The sequence below is a fragment of the Mastigoproctus giganteus genome, chromosome 13 (genome assembly GCF_048544385.1).
Source record: "Mastigoproctus giganteus isolate SK-2022 chromosome 13, ASM4854438v1, whole genome shotgun sequence".
Lineage (NCBI taxonomy): Eukaryota > Metazoa > Arthropoda > Arachnida > Uropygi > Thelyphonidae > Mastigoproctus > Mastigoproctus giganteus.
In genome coordinates, this window is record NC_143587.1 from 44,099,475 (window position 1) to 44,122,391 (window position 22,917).

General features: G+C 36.7%; 1 protein-coding gene across 4 annotated transcripts in view; it reads right to left on the minus strand.

Moving 5' to 3' along the window:
• LOC150075997 (FERM, ARHGEF and pleckstrin domain-containing protein 2-like) overlaps positions 1–22,917 on the minus strand; it is a 582,027-nt gene that overhangs the window by 213,981 nt on the left and 345,129 nt on the right. For all 4 annotated transcript variants that reach the window (XM_090387911.1, XM_090387910.1, XM_090387913.1 and 1 more), the window contains 2 exons: positions 17,243–17,475; positions 4,583–4,672 (listed from right to left, as the gene is read on the minus strand). In XM_090387911.1, coding sequence (XP_090244037.1) covers positions 4,583–4,672; positions 17,243–17,475 — 323 coding nt within the window. The remainder of the gene's footprint in view (positions 1–4,582; positions 4,673–17,242; positions 17,476–22,917) is intronic.

The following is a 22,917-nucleotide window of genomic DNA, read 5'->3' on the forward strand; positions in this document are numbered from 1 at the left end:
AGAGGAACTTTGCCAGCAAGGACAAGCAAGTAATTATCCTATTGTATAAGACAATTTAGGCCACATCTTAGTACTGCATATAGGTCTGGAAGCCTCATTTAAAGAAAAATGCAGATATCTTGAAATGGGTGCAGCAAGGAAGAGCAAATAAATTAATCAAGAGCACAAAGGGGATACAATTTAGTCAGGTCGACTTGCACTTGCAAGGAGACCTGACTAAATTGTTGAAGGCTTTTAAAAGGATTGAGTTAACTTAATGATGGTGGATTCAAACTCATTCTAGACCTCTCACACAAAGGGACACGAATTTAAATTGAAAAAGGATGGCTGCAGGACAGATTTGTGAAAATTTTTCGAACAAACTGTGACTGATTTTTGGAACAAACTATCATCTAGTGTTGTGGAAGTAAGCAGTTTAAATAAGTTTAAGGAAAAATTAAATTGGTTGCGTATGTCTTTTTTTTTTTTTTTTTTGGGCCAATACTGTATACTGCTTTCTTGCATCATTTGCCAATATTACTACTAATAATAATAATAACAAATAATCAGAGCAGAAATGTTGCTTAAAGATTTTAAAATAAATGCTTTGAAAATGTATGCATTTTTTATTTGTACGCTCAATTTCTAGTTTCAGGATGCTTTGTTTCCCCAGTGAAACTGGTCAAAAGTTGGCTGTGAAGACTTGGACTTACATTTATATTAGGGATACAAAAATTTATCATGGGTCCATCTATGACACTGCTAATACTTTTAAACAAATGGCATATCAAAAGGCAAATCCATCACTTCTTTAAAAAAAAAAAAACTAAGACATTATCATGACAAGTTTTTCAAGACTACTTCTCTCTCGTCAGATAATGGATGATCTCGATTAACAAATATGTGCTCATCTGTGAATCTTGTATCAAATCTAAGTGAGCAGCAAAGTGGAGTATGACAGAAAAATTTCCAGTTAAAGATATACCTTAATTTATGTGTACCTTCATCCCCTAATACTGGACCATGTTTGTCCAATGTAGCTCAACAATAAAGGTTGTGAGGTTATATTTCAATTCAGGTATTGGAATAATTTGAAAACTACATGCATCTCTACATTCAGTTTCCATTTTTGAAAACACTTTAGTTCCTCTAGTAGCTAAAAAAAAGCTGGCTGTCAAGGCTTGAACTTATTAGAGACTACACATCAGCTCACATTAGAGTGCCCTGAAGTATAATTGTAATCTTTATTATTGTGCTATATAAAGAAAATATGACTGAATATTAAGGTAATACAGATAATTTATGTGTTTAATGTAAGTTTTTCACACATGCCATGTGGATGCTCACTTAAATTTGCTAAATGACACTGACAAAGGCATACAGGGTGTGTTGTTAAAATTTGTAAATAACATTAAGAGTGGGAGATAATAGTAAATTACCAGCACCAGGCTGCACTCTTTAATTGATATGAATGAAATGTACAGGCTTCAACAATGGTTGGATACGTGGTGGCTTTGTTTAAATGATAAAAAATGAAGGTACTGTGCACGGAGTATAATAACCTCGAAATAATTTATACACTAAAAGGAAATAAATTAAAAAACAGTGCAAAAGGAGATAAATTTGGATATTATAATCCAGGCAGACAAAGTTCTCCATGCAGTGTAGACAGGTGTTAATGTAGAGTTTTAGATGCATCAATGATTCAGACCATATTGTTTGTGCTGTTGTCTGTTATGTCTGTACAAAGTGTGCATTCATGAGCTGATATGCATGTTGTATGGGCTGAAAAACCTGAAATAAATCATGGGAGAAACCCTACTCCCTCCAGCTGAGATCAGCCTCAGCTGAAGAGGACTTGAGAAGAAAACCACTACACTATCATGGAAGATGTAGACACATGGCTAGGAGAGTCTAGTGTCATACTGGTGATTTATTGAACTGTAGAATAGGGAAGTTAATTTATTAATTATAAACTAATTATAGGAAGTTAATTTGTTAATTTATATAAACTAAATTTATTAAACACATTTAGTTTATAATTCCACTGCAAAAGATAACTGAGATTGCACTTAGAATACTGTCCAGGTATTGATGTCACTTCTATAAAAAAAAAAAAAATTGAAATAGCTCAAAGACAAATAATTCAACTGGTGAGCTGGCAAACCTATGCCCATATAAGGAAATACTTAAAATATATCGGTTAGAGAGGTATCTGAATGAGGTTTATAGCGCTGCTAGATAATAAAAATGACAGCTATGATGCTCAATATGTTCTACGTTTATTTCAATGAATTCTTTTATAAAGAGAGCTGTTAGAGGGGATAGTAAAATAGATGAAAATAAAATTTGCCAGTTGTAAATGATGGTAGATCCATAAGACCATAAATTCAAATTAAAGGAGGAGCCACAGACTAGAATGTAGGAAGTTTTCACTAGCTAATGAGTTGCTACTTCTTGGAATAAGCTGTCTCCATGGGTGGTTGAGGCCAATGGCTGGGGAAAATTGTGAAGTCAGTTGGATCAGTACCTATGTAAGGAGTAAAAAACACTGATAATTTTTTTTTTTTTTTTGTCTTTTTTGGCTAATGCAACATAAGCCTGGGGATTCACTGCACCATATGGCTAATAATACTAATCAAGGCCACTGGTTGTCTGATGAGAGAGCAATAACTTTCAAAAAACTGCCATAATGGTGACAAAATTTGTTTAAAAGTTATTAGTAACTTAAATCAACCTGTGATTGTTTTAAGTTCTTTTTAAAAGGCTGACACAAGTAATTATAGACCTGTTAGTTTAACTTCTGTTCCAGGTAAATTAATGGAGGCACTGGTTAAAGAAGCACTGCAGGATCATCTAGACAAGAATTCAGTTATAGCTCAGACGCAGCATGGTTTTGTTAAGGGCAGGTCTTGCCTGACCAATTTGATTGGATACTATGATGTAGTCACAAAAGAACTGGATGCAGGGAATAACTTTGATATTATATATTTGGATCTTAGAAAGGCTTTTGATACTGTTGTACATGGAAGACTGCTGCACAAATTGGAGCAGTGTGGCATTGGAGGCAAATTGCTGCTATGGATAAGGGGATGGTTGAGTGGCAGAAGACAGAGAGTGGTAATCAATGGACACTGCTCAACGTGGACTAATGTTATTAGTGGAGTTCCTCAGGGTTCAGTGTTGGGTCCGTTGTTGTTTTCGGTGTTTATGAATGATATTGATGATGGGATATCAAGTTTAATGTCCAAGTTTGCAGATGATACAAAGGTTGGCAGGATTGTTAAGGACACTACTGACACTATGCTGCTGCAACAGGATCTGGAAAGGTTGAACAGATGGGTTGAGAGGTGGCAAATGAAGTTTAACATTGACAAATGTAAAGTACTACATATGGGAAACAGTAACCCCAGAGCAACGTATCAACTCTGCGGTACTACACTGACAGTGGTGGAGAATGAAAAGGACCTGGGGGTAATTGTGCAGGCAGATATGAAGTTCTCTGAGCAGTGCAGACGAGCTGCAAGAGTAGCTCATGGTGTCTTGTCAATGATATACAGGAATTTTTCTAGCAGGGATAAGGAGGTGATTATTCCCTTGTATAAGGCAATGGTTAGGCCACATCTTGAGTACTGTATACAGGTCTGGAGGCCTCATTTCAAGAAGGATGTAGAGCTGCTGGAACAGGTACAGAGAAGGGCAACAAGATTAGTGAATGGAACAAAGGGTTGCTCTTACGAAGAAAGGCTTAAGTTTTGCAAATTACAGAGTCTGGAGACTAGGCACCGGCGAGGTGATCTGATAGAGGTGTATAAGGCTTTGAATGGTATGAGCATGCTCAATGCCAATGGGATTCTTCATCTTGCTCAGAATAATCACCTCAGAGGGCATAAATTCAAATTGAGGAAGGACGGATGTCGGATAGATGTGCGGAAATTTGCCTTTGGCCAGCAGGTGGTTGGTTGGTGAACCGACTTCCATCACTTGTTGTTGAAGTTGATAGCCTAAACAAATTTAAAGCTCAACTGGACAGGTATTTCGAACGAACGGAGGGGTGAAATGGGAGTGGTGTGTTTTTTTTTTGTTTTTTTTTTGGCTGATGCTGAATAAGCTTGCTTTCTTGCATCATATGCCTCTACTAATGCTAATGCTAATGCTAAAGTTGCTATCAAAATTAAACCAACCAAGCTTTCACAGCCAAGTTTTGGCCACAAGGAGGACCAAAGCATTCTCAAACACAATTAATAAAAACATTCAATTTTAAAAATTATTTCAATGTTTGCATTGAAATATAACCAAAAACCTCTACTATTAAATGCTTATTAATTACAGTGCAATGTTGCATATGCAGGGTAATCTGTAATGAATTGGTGCTTCTGGAAACATTACTAACTTTGAAAATTTGCACACAATATTATTCAGACCATAAATTCCATGTTTCACTTATTTTTATTCATTGTGCTAGCACTAGAATACCAGATGCAATCACAGTAGGGTAGCCTGCCTACCCGAATTTTATAATAAAACCCATACTAGACTTTTGAAAACTGGACAGCCCAGTCTAAAGTTAAAAATGCCTTTAATATAAATTAAAATTACTTACAACATTTATAAGTTCTAAATCTTTTTTATATGTTCTTTCTGTCATAAGAAGTTCTTTAGCAATGAAATAGGCTTTATCTGTTGGAATTCTCTAAAAAGAAGACAATAATGATATAACTATATAAATATCTACAAATAACTTTCCTGAAAAAATCAAAAGTGATTACAACTTTAATCAAGTGATATATTTAATATATTTAACATTTTATTTAGCCATCCACATTGGTGTATGGTATGAGAAACCAATAAAGATAAAGTTACAGATATACATTGTCCTGACAAAAGTCATGAGACACCCCCCCTTCTCATTTTAAGAAATATCTGATCACAAAACATGCAAAATTTAAAAGTGGTAGATGACTTTCATCAACCGGTGAAATACCACCACTTTGCTTATTGGAGGCTTGAAGTGGTGAAACCCATGTTTAGTCTCTAGAGCAAAGTTTCTGGCATCCCCCCCCCCATACTTCTCCTTCAACCCATGCACGGTACTAAGTACTATAGGTTTTGATACCTTTCGTGTTTGGGGTTTTCATAAAAAAAAAAAAAAAAAAAATGTTTTGGCCTATAAAGTTGAATTGCAGTAAGCCTGGAATTCATTTCAAAAGTATCTTGATTGATGAGCATATAAAAACTGCTAACAGTCACAGAGGAAAATGCTAGTGGGCATCATATGGGGAAAATGTCTGTGTTCTACTCCTCATGAATTAAACACACCTCTACAGAGCTGGTTACCTCATCTCATCATCAGACCCTAGTGAATATGAGTAATCAATCTGCAAGCAGCCGCAGACAATCATTTAAGTGTTTTCCTGACAGAGCTGCTTAAATTTTCAGCTCAAATTTGCAGGAATGCTTCGATTCAGGAGAGAATTCTGAGGGCAGTTCTACTGTGAATCCAGATTATATTTTGTGCATTATTTTTTTCCCTCTTTGCAACCTATTTTTAGCAGGAAATAATATAACTCTTGTTTTTGTATGTGCTGCAAAGAGCATGAGGAGGTTACATGCAAATTCAACGTTCTGGATGGCTTAAAGAACAGATTTGATGCCCTTGAAGGATGATAAGAGAGGAACCCATCAATCACGCAGTTGCCCAATGCCCAAACTTGAATTCATGCTCTATCATCAGATGAAGCAACATCCTCCACAGCAGAGATCCGTGGTCTCAGAGGAAATAGTAAAATCTTGCGACTCAGCTATCAGTATTTGAAGATCTGAGGATTAAATTAACGAGTACAGTGCAATGTTGATAAAAAGTCACAAGATAGGAGATTGAAAGTGACTGCAATTCTGCCCAGACATGATAAGAGGGAATACATGATGAGAGCACTTGTCAATTAATTCTGCCCTGGAGAGACTGTGCAAGGCTCATGGGGTACAATTTTTCTCAGCGGGGTCTGTACTTGTTAACAGGAGATGGAGACTGATTTTACAGGGAATGTGAGAGAAATGTGAGAGAACTTGTTCAATGTGTCACAATTTTTAGAATATTAAAAAAAAAAATCAACATTTTGACATTCCCAGCAATCCGAAAATTCGTACATAATGGTTGAAAATTAAAAATTTTTTATTCGTTACTAAAAGTGTTCACTTTTAGTAACGAATAAAACTTAAAATAAAACTTAAAATCAGAACAAATCTTAAAATTTTATAAAAAAGTTTATTCATATACATAAACTAACATCAACACAAACAAAAAACAAATAAAACTATGTGCCAAGTCTATAAACAAATGGCAAGTATTACTGCCAATTTTGAGAAGTTATTAACTTCATGTGCCTTCACGTTTATGGCACTTGTTGGTTGACCACTTAAGAATTACCACTTGTATGTGTTACAGCATGTTGCTTGGATGCTTTTGAATGCAGTTATGCATTGCAGCATATCATTCCTAGCACCATTTTATGTATATATGCATCGAGGCAGCAAACGAGTTAAACAGGAGGGCAAGAATGCTTGTTTATGATATCAACGCAGTGTTAGGTTAACTGCAAAATTGATATCTTGGGGAGGATACACAGACTAATACATTAACAACAGGGCAGGTAAAGGTGTAACTGATTCTTGTATTGGTTCTACAAATTGGAAAATGCAGTAGCCTAGGAAGCAAGGTCTTGAAGATAACAAGGCCAGCTGGGAGTCCTCATGGAACAACGACATGCCTGGGCTGTTAAGGTTACTAAGTGGTGTAGCTTAGTAATCAGGAGCAAAAGTGCAGGACTACACATTCTTTGAGTGGACTGAGGTTTAAGCTCATGACTGCTAAGAATGCTTAGCAATTGTATTATTGATTTCTTGTAAACTCCTCTGACCTGGTAGTCAGGCCAGAGTACAAACAAGATTTTTTTTTTTTTATAAACAAGGAAAAATGGGTGTATGTCTACTTGCATGTAATGCTAAGAGAATAGTAAATAAATTTGATGAATCTGAAGTACTGGGCAAGTCTGCTGCAACAGGATTTGGAAAGGTTGAGCAGATGGGCTTCGAGGTGGCAAATGAAGTTTAACATTGATAAATGTAAAGTACTACATATGGGAAACAGCAACCCCAGAGCAACGTATGAACTCTGTGGTACTACACTGACAGTGGTAGAGAATGAAAGGGACCTGGGGGTGGTTGTGCAGGCAGATATGAAGTTCTCTGAGCAGTGCAGACGGGCTGCAAGAGTAGCTCATGGTGTATTGTCAATGATATATAGGAATTTTTCTAGCAGGGATAAGGAGGTGATTATTCCCTTTTATAAGGCAATGGTCAGGCCACACCTAGAGTACTGTATACAGGCCTGGAGGCCTCATTTAAAGAAGGATGTAGAGCTGCTGGAACGAGTACAGAGAAGGGCAACAAGATTGGTGAATGGGACAAAGGGGTGCTCTTACGAAGAAAGGCTTAAGTTTTGCGAATTACAGTGTCTGGAAACTAGGCACCAGCGAGGTGATCTGATAGAGGTGTACAAAGCCTTGAATGGTTTGAGCATGCTCAATGCTGATGAGATTCTTCCTCTTGCTCAGAATAATCACCTGAGAGGGCATAAATTCAAATTGAGGAAAGACAGATGTAGGATAGATGTGCGGAAATTTGCCTTTAGCCAGCGGGTGGTTGGTAGGTGGAACAGACTTCCATCCCTTGTCGTGGAAGTTGATAGCCTAAATAAGTTTAAGGCTCAGCTGGACAGGTATTTCGAACGAACAGAGGGGTGAAGTGGAAGTGGTTATTTTTTATTTATTTATGTTACTTTTTTTTTTTTTTTTTTTTTTTTTGGCTGATGCTGCATAAGCTTGCTTTCTTGCATCAAATGCCTCTACTAATGCTAATGCTAAGTCATTAAATGAAGACATTGTAGAGGCATCAGAAACATGATTTCATTCACATACAACGGATGCAGAATTTGAATATGTGGAGTACTGTATACAGAAAAAGACAGACAGGATAGAAGGGAGCTATTAGAAGGAGCTATTGCTTTTGTATAGTTGACTACCATGATCTCAGATAGTTTATAAATTCTACGCAGGGGAAACAAATAATGAAGATAACAACAGTAAATTCTAAATAGGGGCATTCAGGGACACAATCACAGAAAGTACTAGGATTTTTATACCAACTAAGAGATACTCTTCAAAACTTAGACCCAAATGAATGACAAATTAACTGATGAGAATCATAGCAGAGAAGAAAAATAAATGGGATGCATATAAATTATCAGTAAACTAGTCAGCAATAAAGTCAAAAAGAAGGTTAAGCAAACTAAGGCAGATTAGAAGAAGTCTCAGGCAAAGAGCACAAAGATCAGAAGGATGTTTGCTTGTTGTTTGGTTTTTAGGAGCATTAACAACTAAGGCCATATTGCTCCGGGATATGCAGTGGTCATTCCCTGACCTTTCCACATCTTCCGTATTTGGTGGTGACGGGCTCGAACCCCGGTCTAATCAAGAAGCATGTGCAACGCACTGCTGCTCCTTCCCACCTGGCTACGGAGGCACCTGATCAGAAGGAAATGCTTCTTTACTTATGTAAGCACTAGAGGTAAGGAAATTAATCATTTTAGACTTGTAGTTATGAATGGTTTAACTGTTGATCCTGCTCAGGTTGCTGAAAAACTGAATAGGTAGTTTATTCAGACATGAGGAATTTTTTGGTTTGGGAATGCTAGAAACGTATCAAATTCTAAGAGAGCTACATAATTAATAGTATTATTATTAGTAGTAATGGCAAATGATGCAATGAGAGGTTATAATGGGAGGTTATAATTCTGCTATATAAGACAATTGTGAGACTGCACTTGGAACACTACATCCAAAATGGAGGCCACATGTAGAAAAAAAAAATAATAATTAACAAATAAGGCTAGAGAGATTGGCAAAATATCACCCATACTAGATGAGATTTTGGCTTTGATTATCAAGGCTACACAACTTGGTAACCATATACCTTAAAGGGAATCTAACTAAAGTTTATGAGGTCCTTGGCAGGAGCAGTAAAATGAGTGAGGATAATATTTTCAGATATTCAGCAGGCTTGAACCAGGAGGTATAAAATTAAGCTCATACAGAAGATGTATAGAAAGAATTGTATGAGTTTTACTTTAGCCAGGGAATACTTAATAATAGTAGGAATAAGTTAGTTCCATGGGAAGTTGAGGATAACCTGTACAGCTTGGGGAATTGAAAGTCCAGCTGGGATAATTGTATTATTGCTGCATTAGCCAAAAAAAAACAATTTTTTTTTGGCTAATGCAGCAAAAGCCTGTCTTTCTTACACCACAGACCAATATCAATACCATGAATAATAATTAATATTATAACTATTTAACAAAAATAAATTATAATTATATTATAATATTAATTTTTATTAAACAATTATTTCATTATAAATAATTGATAATTAATTATGGTTATTGTTAATTAATAAATAATTAATTTAATAATAGTTTTGTAAAAATTAATGAAAATCAAGGGGTTCATTTCAGATATGTCACCACATGTAGCAAAAATCCTAGTTAAACCTCTGACAGCACCTGCATATGTCCACCCTGATATTCCATGTCAGAGACTTCCTTAATCCCAGGGTCATGAGCCGGATATCATCATTCTTCTCTTTCTTGGTGATTCCCTTTCTATCGCTCTCTCTCTCTCTCTCTCTCTCTCTCTCTCTCAGAGTAACTCTGAAATTTTTTTTTTTGGCTGGTGCAGAAAAAGCCTCAAGGCTTCCTGCACCATATGGCTAATAATAATAATAATAATCTGGAATCACTTCTTTTTGATCACTTTTGGCTCAAGATCTCACTACCCAATTCTGACAAATTCTTTTGTTGCCTCTAAAAAAAAAAAAACTCCCAACTCAGTAAATAATTCAGAATTCTTTGACTTTCTTCGAAACTTGACCTTCTCTAGTTTAACTTTTCTAATAGTGAAGTAGTTTTTCTTGGCAATCTTAATGTCCAAAACTCCAGCTGATAAGAGATGCTGAGACTTTTGCTATTACTAATAATCTTACACAACTTGTTCATTTACCTAATAGAATACCTATTCTATTAGGTAAATGAACAAGATAAATGAATGTCAAATAACACTTGACATTCATTTATCTTTTCTCAACCAACAACCTTTTTAAAGTACACATTTAATGTTTGTGGTCTAAGGCACCTAGATTTCATCTAGGTGCCTTAGACCACAACTTGGTTATAGTCTCTTCTCCAGTGGAATCCCTGTTCTGTAGTGTTCTCAGCCTTGTTTTGTTTAGAATTACAAGAATGAGAAATGGATGATCTGTAATTTCTGTTCCTCTTTTTCTCAATTACACTATAGTTTTAAATCATCTGATCCTAATTTTTGTTTAGATTGTGTCAGCAAAATTATTATTGTAGGGATAAAATCCTTTATTCTTCATTCCACCAACTCCTTACTTTATCTAAATCACAGTTTTCCAAAAATATGCCATGGCGGTTCAGGATAAGAATATAACAATATCATAACTGGCTTGCATCCAAGACTCCAGCTTCAATTTTTTTCCCCCATTAAAGCTTGAAACAATTGTAAACAACTTATTAATAAATCCAAAATTACTTATAGCATCTTATTTTAACTTTGCATCAATGATTTTAGCAAATCTCCAACTCCTACTATAATAATCAAATTAATAATAACTTCCCAACAGGAAGTTATTATTAGTCTTGATGCCAAGAAACTTCCAGATCTTGATGACATTCTTAAAATCTGTGTTCCAGAGTTAGCTCTTTTGTGTCTCCTTTTTTGCACTCTTATTCCACTAACTTTTGGTATGGCTGGTAGCTCAACATTAAATAAGAAGTTTTTATATTGTTTCTTGGCCAAAAGGAACTTCATGAAAACTATTTTAAAAGAAAAAATCAAATAATTCACATCAAGGACATACATCCTATTGCTCTGCAATGTAATCATGGGCATGCAACAAAAAAACATTATGTAAGGTCATGTTTGGATTCAAAAACACTTCCAGTGATTTTGTTGCCATGTTTTCATTATTCAAATCTTCAGGCCATAAAAGTTTAAGAGAATAATTCTCAAATTGGGCAACTGTAGCACAAATTTTTCCTTCCAGCATTTTGCACTAGAAGTCAAGGCTTACTTGCTTCTTAAAAACACAACTTTCACAAAATCACGTTAGATAATTAAACAGCTAACAAGCCTGTGATGGATATTTCCTTTGCAGTCTTATCTACCTGCCACATACCATGGTAGCTTCATGTGATTGTAGTCATACAAAATTGTTGGCTGTGCCTTGACAAGCATATGTTGAATTATAAGCACAACATATAAATAAATACATTTTTGCACAGGTGGATTTGTAAGAAATTGATTGATTAACACAATATTCCTTCAGAAATTTAAAGAAAGAGATTTTGTAGTTTCTCAAACCATGCTTGCTCAAATTAGAGAGCTACAGAGATCTTGAAAAAACATCCAATGAGGTACAACTAATATAAGTCATCAGAAACAAAAACATTTTATTCTCCTTTACAGTCTTGTGAGGATTAGTGCACACCTGTTCATTCAAATAGAATTTTTAAACATAATTCACTTGTTTTTAACAAACCTTACAAAATAGTTACTTTCCATGTGTTGTAAAGTTGTTGTTTCCTCTCAGCAACTGCTTAAAAAAAAAAAAAAAAAAAAGAGTATCCCGCCCCACTCCAGGAATGACTTTTAAAATCTGAAAGGTTACAATATTCAATCAAACAATTTGCATTTAACAAGCAATCAATCAGTTTTTTGGTTTTGTTTCTTCAAAAATTAAATCAATGTTTAAATGCAACCTGTCCATCTAGTGGATGAAGCATGTTGGGAATCATTGAAAAGTTTGAAAAATATTCAAACCTCTCCTTTTTTTTTGCTTAGATCATGCTTTTAAAAATGAAATATGCATCTCATTTATTATGTTTTCATTGTATAGAGAAATGTAAAAATAGTTTACAACTTACTACACATTTAACAATAGCGCTTCAACAGTGAGCAGATTGGTTGTCAAACTGCAACCAAATTCTCACCTGTAAAGAACAATATCGAAAAAAATAGGATGAGAAACTGCGATAAAATGCCTAGAGACAGCTTGACAGAATTGTAAGAAGAGCAAAACAATTTTACATCTAGTAAGTAACAGTTTACACATACTGCACTTGGAGTAAGATGTAAACAGATAATTATACAATGAACCAAGTGTACTTTATAAAAATAATAAAAATATATCAGTACATTTCATTAAAATTAATTATGACATTGATATATTTGTGATGAATGATCAGAAATACAACATCAATCCACTGGAAAATTTTCACAGTATACGGTCAAATCTGAGTTGCTGTGCATATGCATTTTATGAAAATACCTTCTGTAATTATCAGTACTTTTTAGTAAAATTAAGTAATAGTACCTGTCTGGCACCCTTAAAATTATACACTGATGAGGCAAAACATTATGACCAGCAGGTCGTTATGCAAATCGAAGCAAGTGCAGGTGAACTGCAGTGCGTGAGTGGGTCAGAACATGGTACAAAAAACACCTGATACTGAGCTCCGTTAATCATTGTTACTCTTGTTCTTTAGATTACTTAAGAAGTACAGGTCACTGTTGAAAAAAAGCCGTGAATTAGGGTTGAATTTGAAAGTGTCTGCAATTCTGCCCAGACACGATAGGAGGGAGTATATGATGAGAGCCTTATCAATCAATTTGGCCCTGGAAAGATTGTGCAAGGCTCAAGGGGTAGAATTTTTTTCAGCCTGGACTGTACTTGTTAACAGGAGAGACTGCTTCGACAGGGATGGGTTACACTTAAACAGAAAGGGTGCAAGAATATTTGCTGATGCTATCAAGGCAGTGTTAGGTGGGTTGCAAAACTGCTAGCTTGGGGGGGGATACAAAGACTAATAGATTAAAAGTAGCCACAGGCAGAGGAGAAAGTGATTCTTGCACTGATTCTATTGGAATGAGCAGAAGCCTGAAAAACAAGATGCAGGATATTTCAGAGACTGCTGGGAGTCATTGCGGTACAAGTAAACACATGGGTTGTGTTAGAGTAGCTAAGAATAGAAACAGGTGCATGTATACTTGCGTGTATACCAATGCTAGGAGTTTGGTAAATAAATTTGATGAATTTGAGGTATTGTTAAAAGCATCAAAGGCGGATATTGTTGGGATATCAGAGACGTGGTGTCACACAGATATAAGGAATGCAGAACTGCAATTTGGGGAGTACAACGTCTACAGAAAGTACAGACAGGATAGGAGGAGAGGAGGGGTTAGGCTATTAGTTAAGAAACATAAAATCCAAGGAAGTGAAGCCAGTCGACATCGCTGGACAGTGCAGTGCTGAGTCAGTTTGTTGTGACATAAGCATTGGGAGATCAAAATTGAGAGTAGGAGTGTGCTATAGGTCTAATGACTCTGATGAGTATAATAAGAAACTGTACAGAGAAATAGAGTGGGCCAGTACATTAGAGAGTCTTATGATGGGGGATTTTAATTTCCCAGATATTGACTGGAATTTGTGGGTTGGTCACTCACACACTAGCAAGCTTTTATGGATTTATTGGATGATTGTTTTCTACATCAGCATGTTCGAGAGGCAACTAGAGGGAGTAATACTCTTGATTTGATTATCAGTAGTGATTCTTCATGCATTAAGAATCTGCAGATAAAGGAACCACTAGGTGGCAGTGATCATAGTGTGCTGAAGTGGGACTTACTCAAAGAGGTAACTACCATCAGGGGTAAAGGGAAGGGTTATAGCTTGCGTAAAAGCGACTACGATGGACTGAGACAGTATTTAAATTCTATACAGTGGGACCAACTGAAGATGTTACCAACAGCAAATTCAAAATGGGAAGCATTCAAAGAACTTATCTTGGAAGCTACTAGGCTTTACATACCAACTGAGAAATATTGTTCAAGGTTTAGGCCAAAATGGATGTCAGATGAATTAATGAGACAAATGACAGAGAAGAAAAATGCATGGGATACATATAAATTAACACGTGACACAGAAGCCTATGATAGATACAAGTTGATCTGTAACCAAGTTACAAAGGAGGTTAGGCAGGCAAAGGCAGATTACGAGAAATTTTTGGCAAGGGATGCAAAGAAAAACAGCAAAGAGTTCTTTACTTATGTAAACTCTAGAAGGAAGGAGATGAATCAGATTGGTCCACTTGATATCGATGGGTCAACTGTTGATGATCCTGCTCAGGTAGCTAACAAACTGAATGAATATTTTGCATCGACATTCACACATGAGGAGTTATTCAGCGAGGGGACTGCCAGAGGTGTATTCAACTCTGGCAGTAAGCTAGAGAATCTTGTAATAACTGAGATTAAAGTGGAGGAGAAATTGTTGAAGATAAACACAAGAAAGGCACCTGGGGTGGATGGGATCTATCCAGTTATATTAAAGGAGGCAGCAAAGGAAGTAAGCAAACCCTTAGCCATAATTATGAGAGCTTCCTTGGACTCAGGGGGGTACCCACAGAATGGAGATGTGCAAATGTGACCCCAATTCACAAAGGAGGATCAAAGGCTGACACAAGTAATTATAGACCTGTGAGTTTAACTTCTGATCCAGGAAAATTAATGGAGGCAATGGTTAAAGAAGCACTGCAGGATCATCTAGACAAGACTTCAGTATAGCTCGAACACAGCATGGTTTTGTTAAGGGGATGTCTTGCCTGACCAATCTGATTGGATACTATGATGCAGTCACAAAAGAACTGGATGCAGGGAATAACTTTGATATTATCTATTTGGATCTTAGAAAGGCTTTTGATACTGTTGCACAAGGAAGACTGCTGCACAAATTGGAGCAGTGTGGCATTGGAGGCAAATTGCTGCTATGGATGAAGGGGTGGTTGAGGGGGAGAAGACAGAGAGTGGTAATCAATGGGCACTGCTCATCGTGGACTAATGTTATTAGTGGAGTCCCTCAGGGTTCAGTGTTGGGTCCATTATTTGTTTTCTGTATTTATAAATGATATTGATGATGGTATATCAAGCTTAATGTCCAAGTTTGCAGACAATACAAAGGTTGGCAGGGTTGTTAAGGACACTACTGACACTATGCTGCTGCTGCAACAGGATCTGAAAAGGTTGAGCAGATGGGCTGAGAGGTGGCAAATGAAGTTTAACACTAAAAAATGTAAAATACTACATATGGGAAACAGCAACCCCAGAGCAACGTATCAACTCTGTGGTACTACACTGACAGTGGTAGAGAATGAAAAGGACCTGGGGCTAATTGTGCAGGCAGATATGAAGTTCTCTGAGCAGTGCAGACGGGCTACAAGAGTAGCTCATGGTGTCTTGTCAATGATATACAGGAATAAGGAGGCGATTATTCCTTTGTATAAGGCAATGGTCAGGCCACACCTAGAGTACTGTATACAAGTCTGGAGGCCTCATTTCAAGAAGGATGTACAGCTGCTGGAACGAGTACAGAGAAGCGCAACAAGATTAGTGAATGGAATAAAGGGGTACTCTTACGAAGAAAGGCTTAAGTTTTGCAAATTAGTGTCTGGAGACTAGGCACCAGCGAGGTGATCTGATAGAAGTGTATAAAGCCTTGAATGGTTTGAACATGCTCAATGCTGATTGGATTCTTCCTCTTGCTCAGAATAATCACCTGAGAGGGCATAAATTCAAACTGAAGAAAGACAGATGTAGGATAGACATGTGGAAATTTGTCTTTAGCCAGCAGGTAATTGGTTGGTGGAACAGACTTCCATCCCTTGTCGTGGAAGTTAATAGCCTAAATAAATTTAAGGCTCAGCTGGACAGGTATTTCAAACGAATGGAGGGGTGAAGTGGAAGTGGGTTTTTTTTTTTGGCCGATGCTGCATAAGCTTGCTTTCTTGCATCATATGCCTCTACTAATGCTAATGTTAAAAATGGGAAAGGTAGCGGACTTAAGCGAGTTTGACAAAGGAAAAATCGTAATGGCCAGACCGTGTGCATCCCACAACCGGCGGGGTGCTCACAGTCAGCCGTGGTTAGTACCTACCGAAAGTGGTCAGAGGAAGGGAAACCCACGAACCGCCAGCGAGGTGTTGGACGACCATGACTCATCGATGCTCGAGGTGAGCGAAGGCTCTCCCGGATGGTATGTGGCAAAAGAAGGCGAATGTGGCACAACTCACCTGTAATTGGAATGCTGGTGACGGGAGTAAAGTGTCACAACACACAGTACATCGAACCCTGCTGAAAATGGGGCTGCATAGCCGCTGGCCTCCAAGTTCCCATGCTAACCAACGTCCACCGGCGACAGTGCCTACAATGGGCACAAGAGCATCGAAACTGGACTTTGAGTGATTGGAAGAAGGTCGTGTAGTCCAATGAATCACGTTTCCTGTTGCACCATGTAGACGGCCAGGTACATGCGCATCATTTACCTGGGTAAGTGATAGTGCCTGGACGTACTGTGGGATGAAAACAAGCTGGTGGCAGCGGTGTCATGCTTTGGGTGGTGTTCTGCTGGGATACACTAGATTCAGTCATCCATGTGCCAAGCACTCTGACGTCCATCACCTACCCAAACATCATTGCTGACCAGGTACACCCTTTCATGGCAATGGTCTTCCCCTCTGGTGGTGCTGTCTTTCAGCAGGATAATGCGCCAAGTTACACCGCCCGGATTGTTCGAGATTGATTCGCAGAACACGAGGAAGACTTCCAGGTATTGTCTTGGCCTCCAAATTCTCCAGACATCAATCCCATCGAGCAGCTGTGGTTTGTGTTGGAACTCCGATCTGTGGCATCTCAACGACAGACCTTACAGAAGTTAAAGGATCTGCTGGTACCAGATACCACAAGACACATTTAGAAATCTTGTAATGTCCATGCCTCGCCAGGTACGAGCTGTTTTGGCTGCACTTGGAGGACCAACATCATATTACGTAGGTGGTCATAATGTTTTGGCTCATCGGTGTATACATATATATCACAGAATATTCTTTAACCTTGATAGAACTGTTATGAGATTTAAAAATTACAGTCAGTCATTTCTACATAAAGTAATTCTACTATTAAAATGCTTTCATTATCATTTATTTAAAAATAATAAATACTCCTAGAAGGTTCAAGCCTAGATGAGTTTTTTCCTAACAGCTGAGTACATTTAAAAATAACTGAAAATCACTAAACACCTTCCTTCTTATTTCAGATTCAGTTTCAGATCTTGGTGAAGCAGGTATGCTTCTTTCATCCCTTAGACTACGAAGAGGTGAAGTTGGTGAGCGGCTTGAATCATCATCACTAGAAAGACCTTTGGTAGATGCAGATGTGGTTTCACTGTGAATGTTACTACTACTCCTTGGCTGACTTGATGGACTTGGAAGATCTTTAGCTGGGGATTGATAAGGAGGCGGTGATTCAAATGCTGCAACAAAAACAACAAAAGATTAAAAAATAAATAAACAAACAAACAAATAAATAAAGAATATTAAAGTTATAATCAAATTTTACCTATTTGGATGTCCCTGAAATAAGTGCAGTTAAAAAAAAAAAAAAAAAACACAAAAAGTTATAAAAACATTGATTCAGAATGTTTTATCAACAAACTAGAACTATTTGAAAATATCAGTACATGCTCTTCCACATCAACTGTTTGTGCACTTCATCTGTGGTCTTCAACAGAAGGGTGAACAATATTTGTCTCCGTGATGTAATAATAAAAGGCATGAAATGTGTGAAGTTTGCTAGTCTGTATTGAGAATATCTCTATCTATAGGTTTGTGCTATAGCATCATGTTTATACATAGTCAACTACTACGTAGTTACAAAATTGGCATCATTTAAGTATATCTCATATTGCGAATGCCTTCATAATGAGTTGCCATGGTATTGCACCACCTTGAATAAGTAAAGCTTCTCTAATAGAGAAGACTACTGTTGCTTATTCTCAGTGGATACTACCACCCAGATGGCACAGTTTCAGAGCTTATTGGCTCTTCATCGGTAGGTGGGTGGGCAGGTACCCTGGTGTTGCAACCCAGTTGCGATATATAGCTCCACAATATGAGAGATGTCTGATGGTGTAAAGTAATTGAAAATTACTTTACAACAGTAGTCTTCTCTATTAGAGAAGCGTTACTTATTCAAGGTAGTGCAATACAAGTTGTGAATGCATTCACAATATGAGATGTACTTAAATGATGCCAATTTTGTAACTATTTAGTAGTTGGCTACATATATGTATAAACATGATGCCATTGCACAAACCTATACATTGTAACCTGAGGCTACTCCTAAACAATTATGAATACCTCTATGATAACAACCCCACAGTTACTGCATAATTAACCTCAGGCTTCATTGGGAATTAAATATATATCAGAATTAAATGTATATCTGAATACTCTCAGAATGTGTTGTCTGTTTTAAGTGCAGACTTACAAATCAACTGTGACACAGAAAGAACAGTACTTGACTATATGCACAGTGCCTTGAAAACGAACATCTGCTTACAATAACCAGTATCACATGGAAATGCATGAAGTCAATTCACTATCACTGTAAATACAATATCTGTGGTTTTTTGCTGAATGGGAAATGTGGTAGTGATTGAAGCCAATTAGTTATTTGTACCTATATTCTGTATTCCAGTTTCTTGAAAATATGTCCCCAGCACAAGTTACTTCTAAAAGGAAGTTCTATTCTACTGTTGTAAAATAAATTTTCTAGTAGCTCTAATTTGTTAATAAAGCATTTCCAGACCCATGTTTTTATATAAATTTTTCACTGTTTTGATCCACAGGTCACACCCTCCAATTTACAACACTTATTTCAGGGATATCTTGTATAATATGAGAACAAGTTGGTGATCAGTGTGATCTCTGTTTTCTTTCAACAAATGTATGGAAAGAAAGAACAAATGGAAAAAAAAAAAAAAAAAAACTAAAGGAGAAAACAATGGGTAATAGGTAAAATAGGTAATAGGTATCAGGTTAAATTAAGTGATTAAGAATGACTGTCATGGCATCTTTCACTAATCGGGTTTGTACTGGGAAGAAATATGACTGTTTTTATCAAAGTGTACTTGATGATCCAACATCACAACAACCTTCATAAGCAATTTCATAAACATAACTTTACCCACTTAACTGGGATCAAAATTGATAGCACCAAGAGAGTTTTGCTTATTATAATTTGAATTCCTCCCCCCCACCAATTTTCCATATCTGTAGGTAAGAGTGCAGAGATTAACAAGGTTAGTGGAGGGAACAAAAGTATATTACCAAGAAAGATTGGTAGTTCTGTAAATTGCAGCATCTGGAAAACACCATCTGAGTGATGAGCTAAGTGAAATGTATAAGATTGTGAACCACTTTTTATTGCTTTCCCTTAATCTCTAGTGCAAACCTTACATTAAAAGCATTAAACTTTATAGTTTCCCATTTTTTAGGCCATATCTGTTACTGATCTAAGTCACTTTAAAGAAACACTGCCTAGCCCTAGTCATAAACAACCCTTCCTACATTCAAATCATCAGAAAACTTTCCCTGTAAATGTTATTAAATATACTCCCTTGTCAATATCATTAAATAAAATCTGAAACAAGAGATGTCCCAGAGTTCATTGCTAAGGAATTCCACTTACTACACTGGCTCACCCTGAAGAATGTCTATTTATAATTAAAAAGTCCTGTTTACTGTATTGTCTTTTATAATCCCTAATCCAATGAATGATTTTACTAGAAATTCCAATTTTTTTCAGTTTATACAACAGCGTTTCATACAAAACCATATCCGAAGCTTTGCTACTTCTGAGATAAGTAATATTGAAGCTATTTCTTATATCGACCTGTTTTATGACTAATAACAATGATAAACAAAAGAATATTTTTTTTCTGTCACACATATCAAAATAAGTGAATGTGAAAGTATTTTTTATGCTAATTTCAAATATTAAATCAGTTTTTGTCAAACCCCTCCAGTTTTAATGCGATTTCAGTTTTATATAAACATTAAAATAGTGTTTTAAGATTAACTTATTTCTTACTTAAAACTTATTTGTTATCTTCAACTGAACTATAATATAGCTGCTAATGATTTCCTGTTGTATTTTGCCTGTGGAACATCCCTCCTCAGCATCCAACAGTAATGCAAAAATCCTTGGACTCCACTTGCCCCAGTACCTCTTTTTCATTGGGCAAATAGTTTAATGGAAATGCTCTCCATGCTCATTACTGACAGTTCCTAGGTTTTCTGGAAAGAAGCCAAATTAAAATCCAAGAACTGGATCTTTAGGGACACATTACATCCCATAACTTCAACAGGCCTTGAAAATGCCTTGAAAATGCTCATGGACTATTTCTTGGACATTTCTTTATTAATTTCATCTTCACCATCTCTCGAAAAATTTGAATAACTTTTTAAAGTGAGTTCCATGTAGTTTGTCCAACTTCATTTAATTGTTCTTCAATATGTTCAACTTTCATCAGTTTTCTTATTCGGGATTCCAAATATATGCCCTCTTTAATTTTGTTCTCACTGACTCCAGTAAATTTCTCTTTCAGGTAAAGTTTAATTCCATTTCAATCCATGGCTTTGACAAAATGTTTCATTAAACCAACTTTAATTATGCAATGGTGGTAATAAAACTTTATCAGGAGTAACAGAGAGCATTTCCATTGCAACATCTTTCCTGGAATCAGTTCTTTTCTCTGAAGCCTCTGTTTTTTAATATAATGGGTTTTCCTATTTCTATCTCAATCCCAATTTAGAGAGGCAATGAGAGAATACAATACTCTTGATCTGATTATCAGCAGTACCCATTTGTGCATTAACAATCTGCATATAAAAGACATACTAGGTGGCAGTGATCATAGTGTACTGATATGGTATTTACTCAATGGAAAGCATTTAGGTATGTATTCATAGAAGCAACCAGGCTTTTTATACTAACCAAGAGATACTGCTCAAGGCTTAGACCTAAACAGATATCAGATGAATTGATATACACGTGGCAGAAAAGAAGAGTGCATGGGTTGCATATAAATGATCAGGTGATACAGAAGCCTACAACTGATATAAACTCGTCTGCAATCAAGTCACAAAGAAGACTAGACAAGCTAAGGTAGATAATAAGAGGGAAAAAATGCAAAGATCAGCAGCAAAGACTGCTTTACTTATGTAAGCACTAGAAAGGGGATGAATCACATTAGTCCACTAGCTGTGAATGGTTTAACTCACACGATCCTGCTCAAATTGAATAGATATTTTTCATTTACATTCAGACATGAGTATCTTTTTACGGAAGAGGATTACAGAAGTATATCAAATTCTAACAGAGAGCTGCATAATTTTATGATAACTGAGGGGAAAAGGGAAGAGAAATCATTGAAGCTAAACATAAAAAAGGCACCTGTGGTGGATGAGGTATATGCAATTATACTAATGAAGACAGCAAAAAGGGTCCAAACCTTTAGCCATAATCAAGAGAGTATCCTTGGATCAAGATGGGGGGGGGGAGTCCCTATGGACTGGAGATGTGTGAATGTATCCCCAATTCAAAAAGGAGGATAAAAATGTGACATGGGTAACTATAGACCTGTTAGCTTAATTTCTGTTCCAGGGAAAATAATGAGGACACCAGTAATACAGGATCATCTAGATGGGAATGGAATTCTACTGCAGTCAGAGAATGGATTTGTTATGTGGTGATCTTGTCTGATCAATCTGACTGGATACTATAATGCAATAACAAAGTAAGTGGATGAAGAAATAATTTTGATATCATATACTTGGATTTCCGGAAAGCTTTTTACTGTTAAACATAAAAGACTGGTGTAGAAATTTGAGCACTGTGGCATTAAAGGAAGTTACTTTTATGAATAAAAAGATGGCTGGGCTGGAAAAGACAATCAGGAAACCGGAAATATTTTTTCAAAAAGGATAAATGGTATAGGACCAGACTTTGTCTGCCAGGAGCAAAAGTTCATGCTTCTAAGACACCGCATGGGAATTTGTTTCAACAATTAACTATACAGTAGCTGAAAAAATTTCCACACATCTATCCTGCAACCATCGCTTCTCAGTTTGAATTTATACCAATTCATGTGAATAGTCTTATCAAAAGGAAGAGTTTCATCAGCATTAAGTTTACTCAATTGATTCAGTATCTTAAACAACTCGATCAGATATCCTCACAGTTGTCTAGCCATCAGACACTGCAGTTTGCAAAATCGAAACCTTTCGTAAGAAAGCCCTACTGTTCCTCTAACTAATCTTTTTGCTCTTCTCTGCACCAATTCCAACAGATTTATTTCTTTTCACAAATGAAGATTCCAGATCTGTATGCAGTACCCAAGACGTGGCATAAATATTGGTTATACAGGGGGACAGTCACAACCTTATCCCTGCTGGCAAAATTCCTGTTATTTTGGTTTGGTTTTTTTTTAGGAGCATTAGCAACTAAGGCCATATTGCTCCGGGATATGCGGTGGTCATTCCCTGACCTTTCCGCATCCTCCGTATTTGGTGGTGACGGGCTCGAACTCCGGTCTAATCAAGAAGCGTGTGCTACGCACTGCTGCTTCTTCCCACCTGGCTACGGAGGCGCCGCAAAATTCCTGTATATCATTCACAAATCCCCTGAGTTGTCTATGGCATCCTGTCTGCAATCCCTAGCAGCCTGTCTGCACTGCTCAGAAAACTTCATGCCTGGTTGTACAATTACCCAGGACTGTAATTACACAGCTCGAGGATATAAGTTCTTGCGTGACCACCTTTAAAAAAATAAACAAAAACTTACATATATAAATATAATCAGAAAAAAAAAACAATTATTTTTACCGATGTGTTTTGTTTTCGTATTTCAT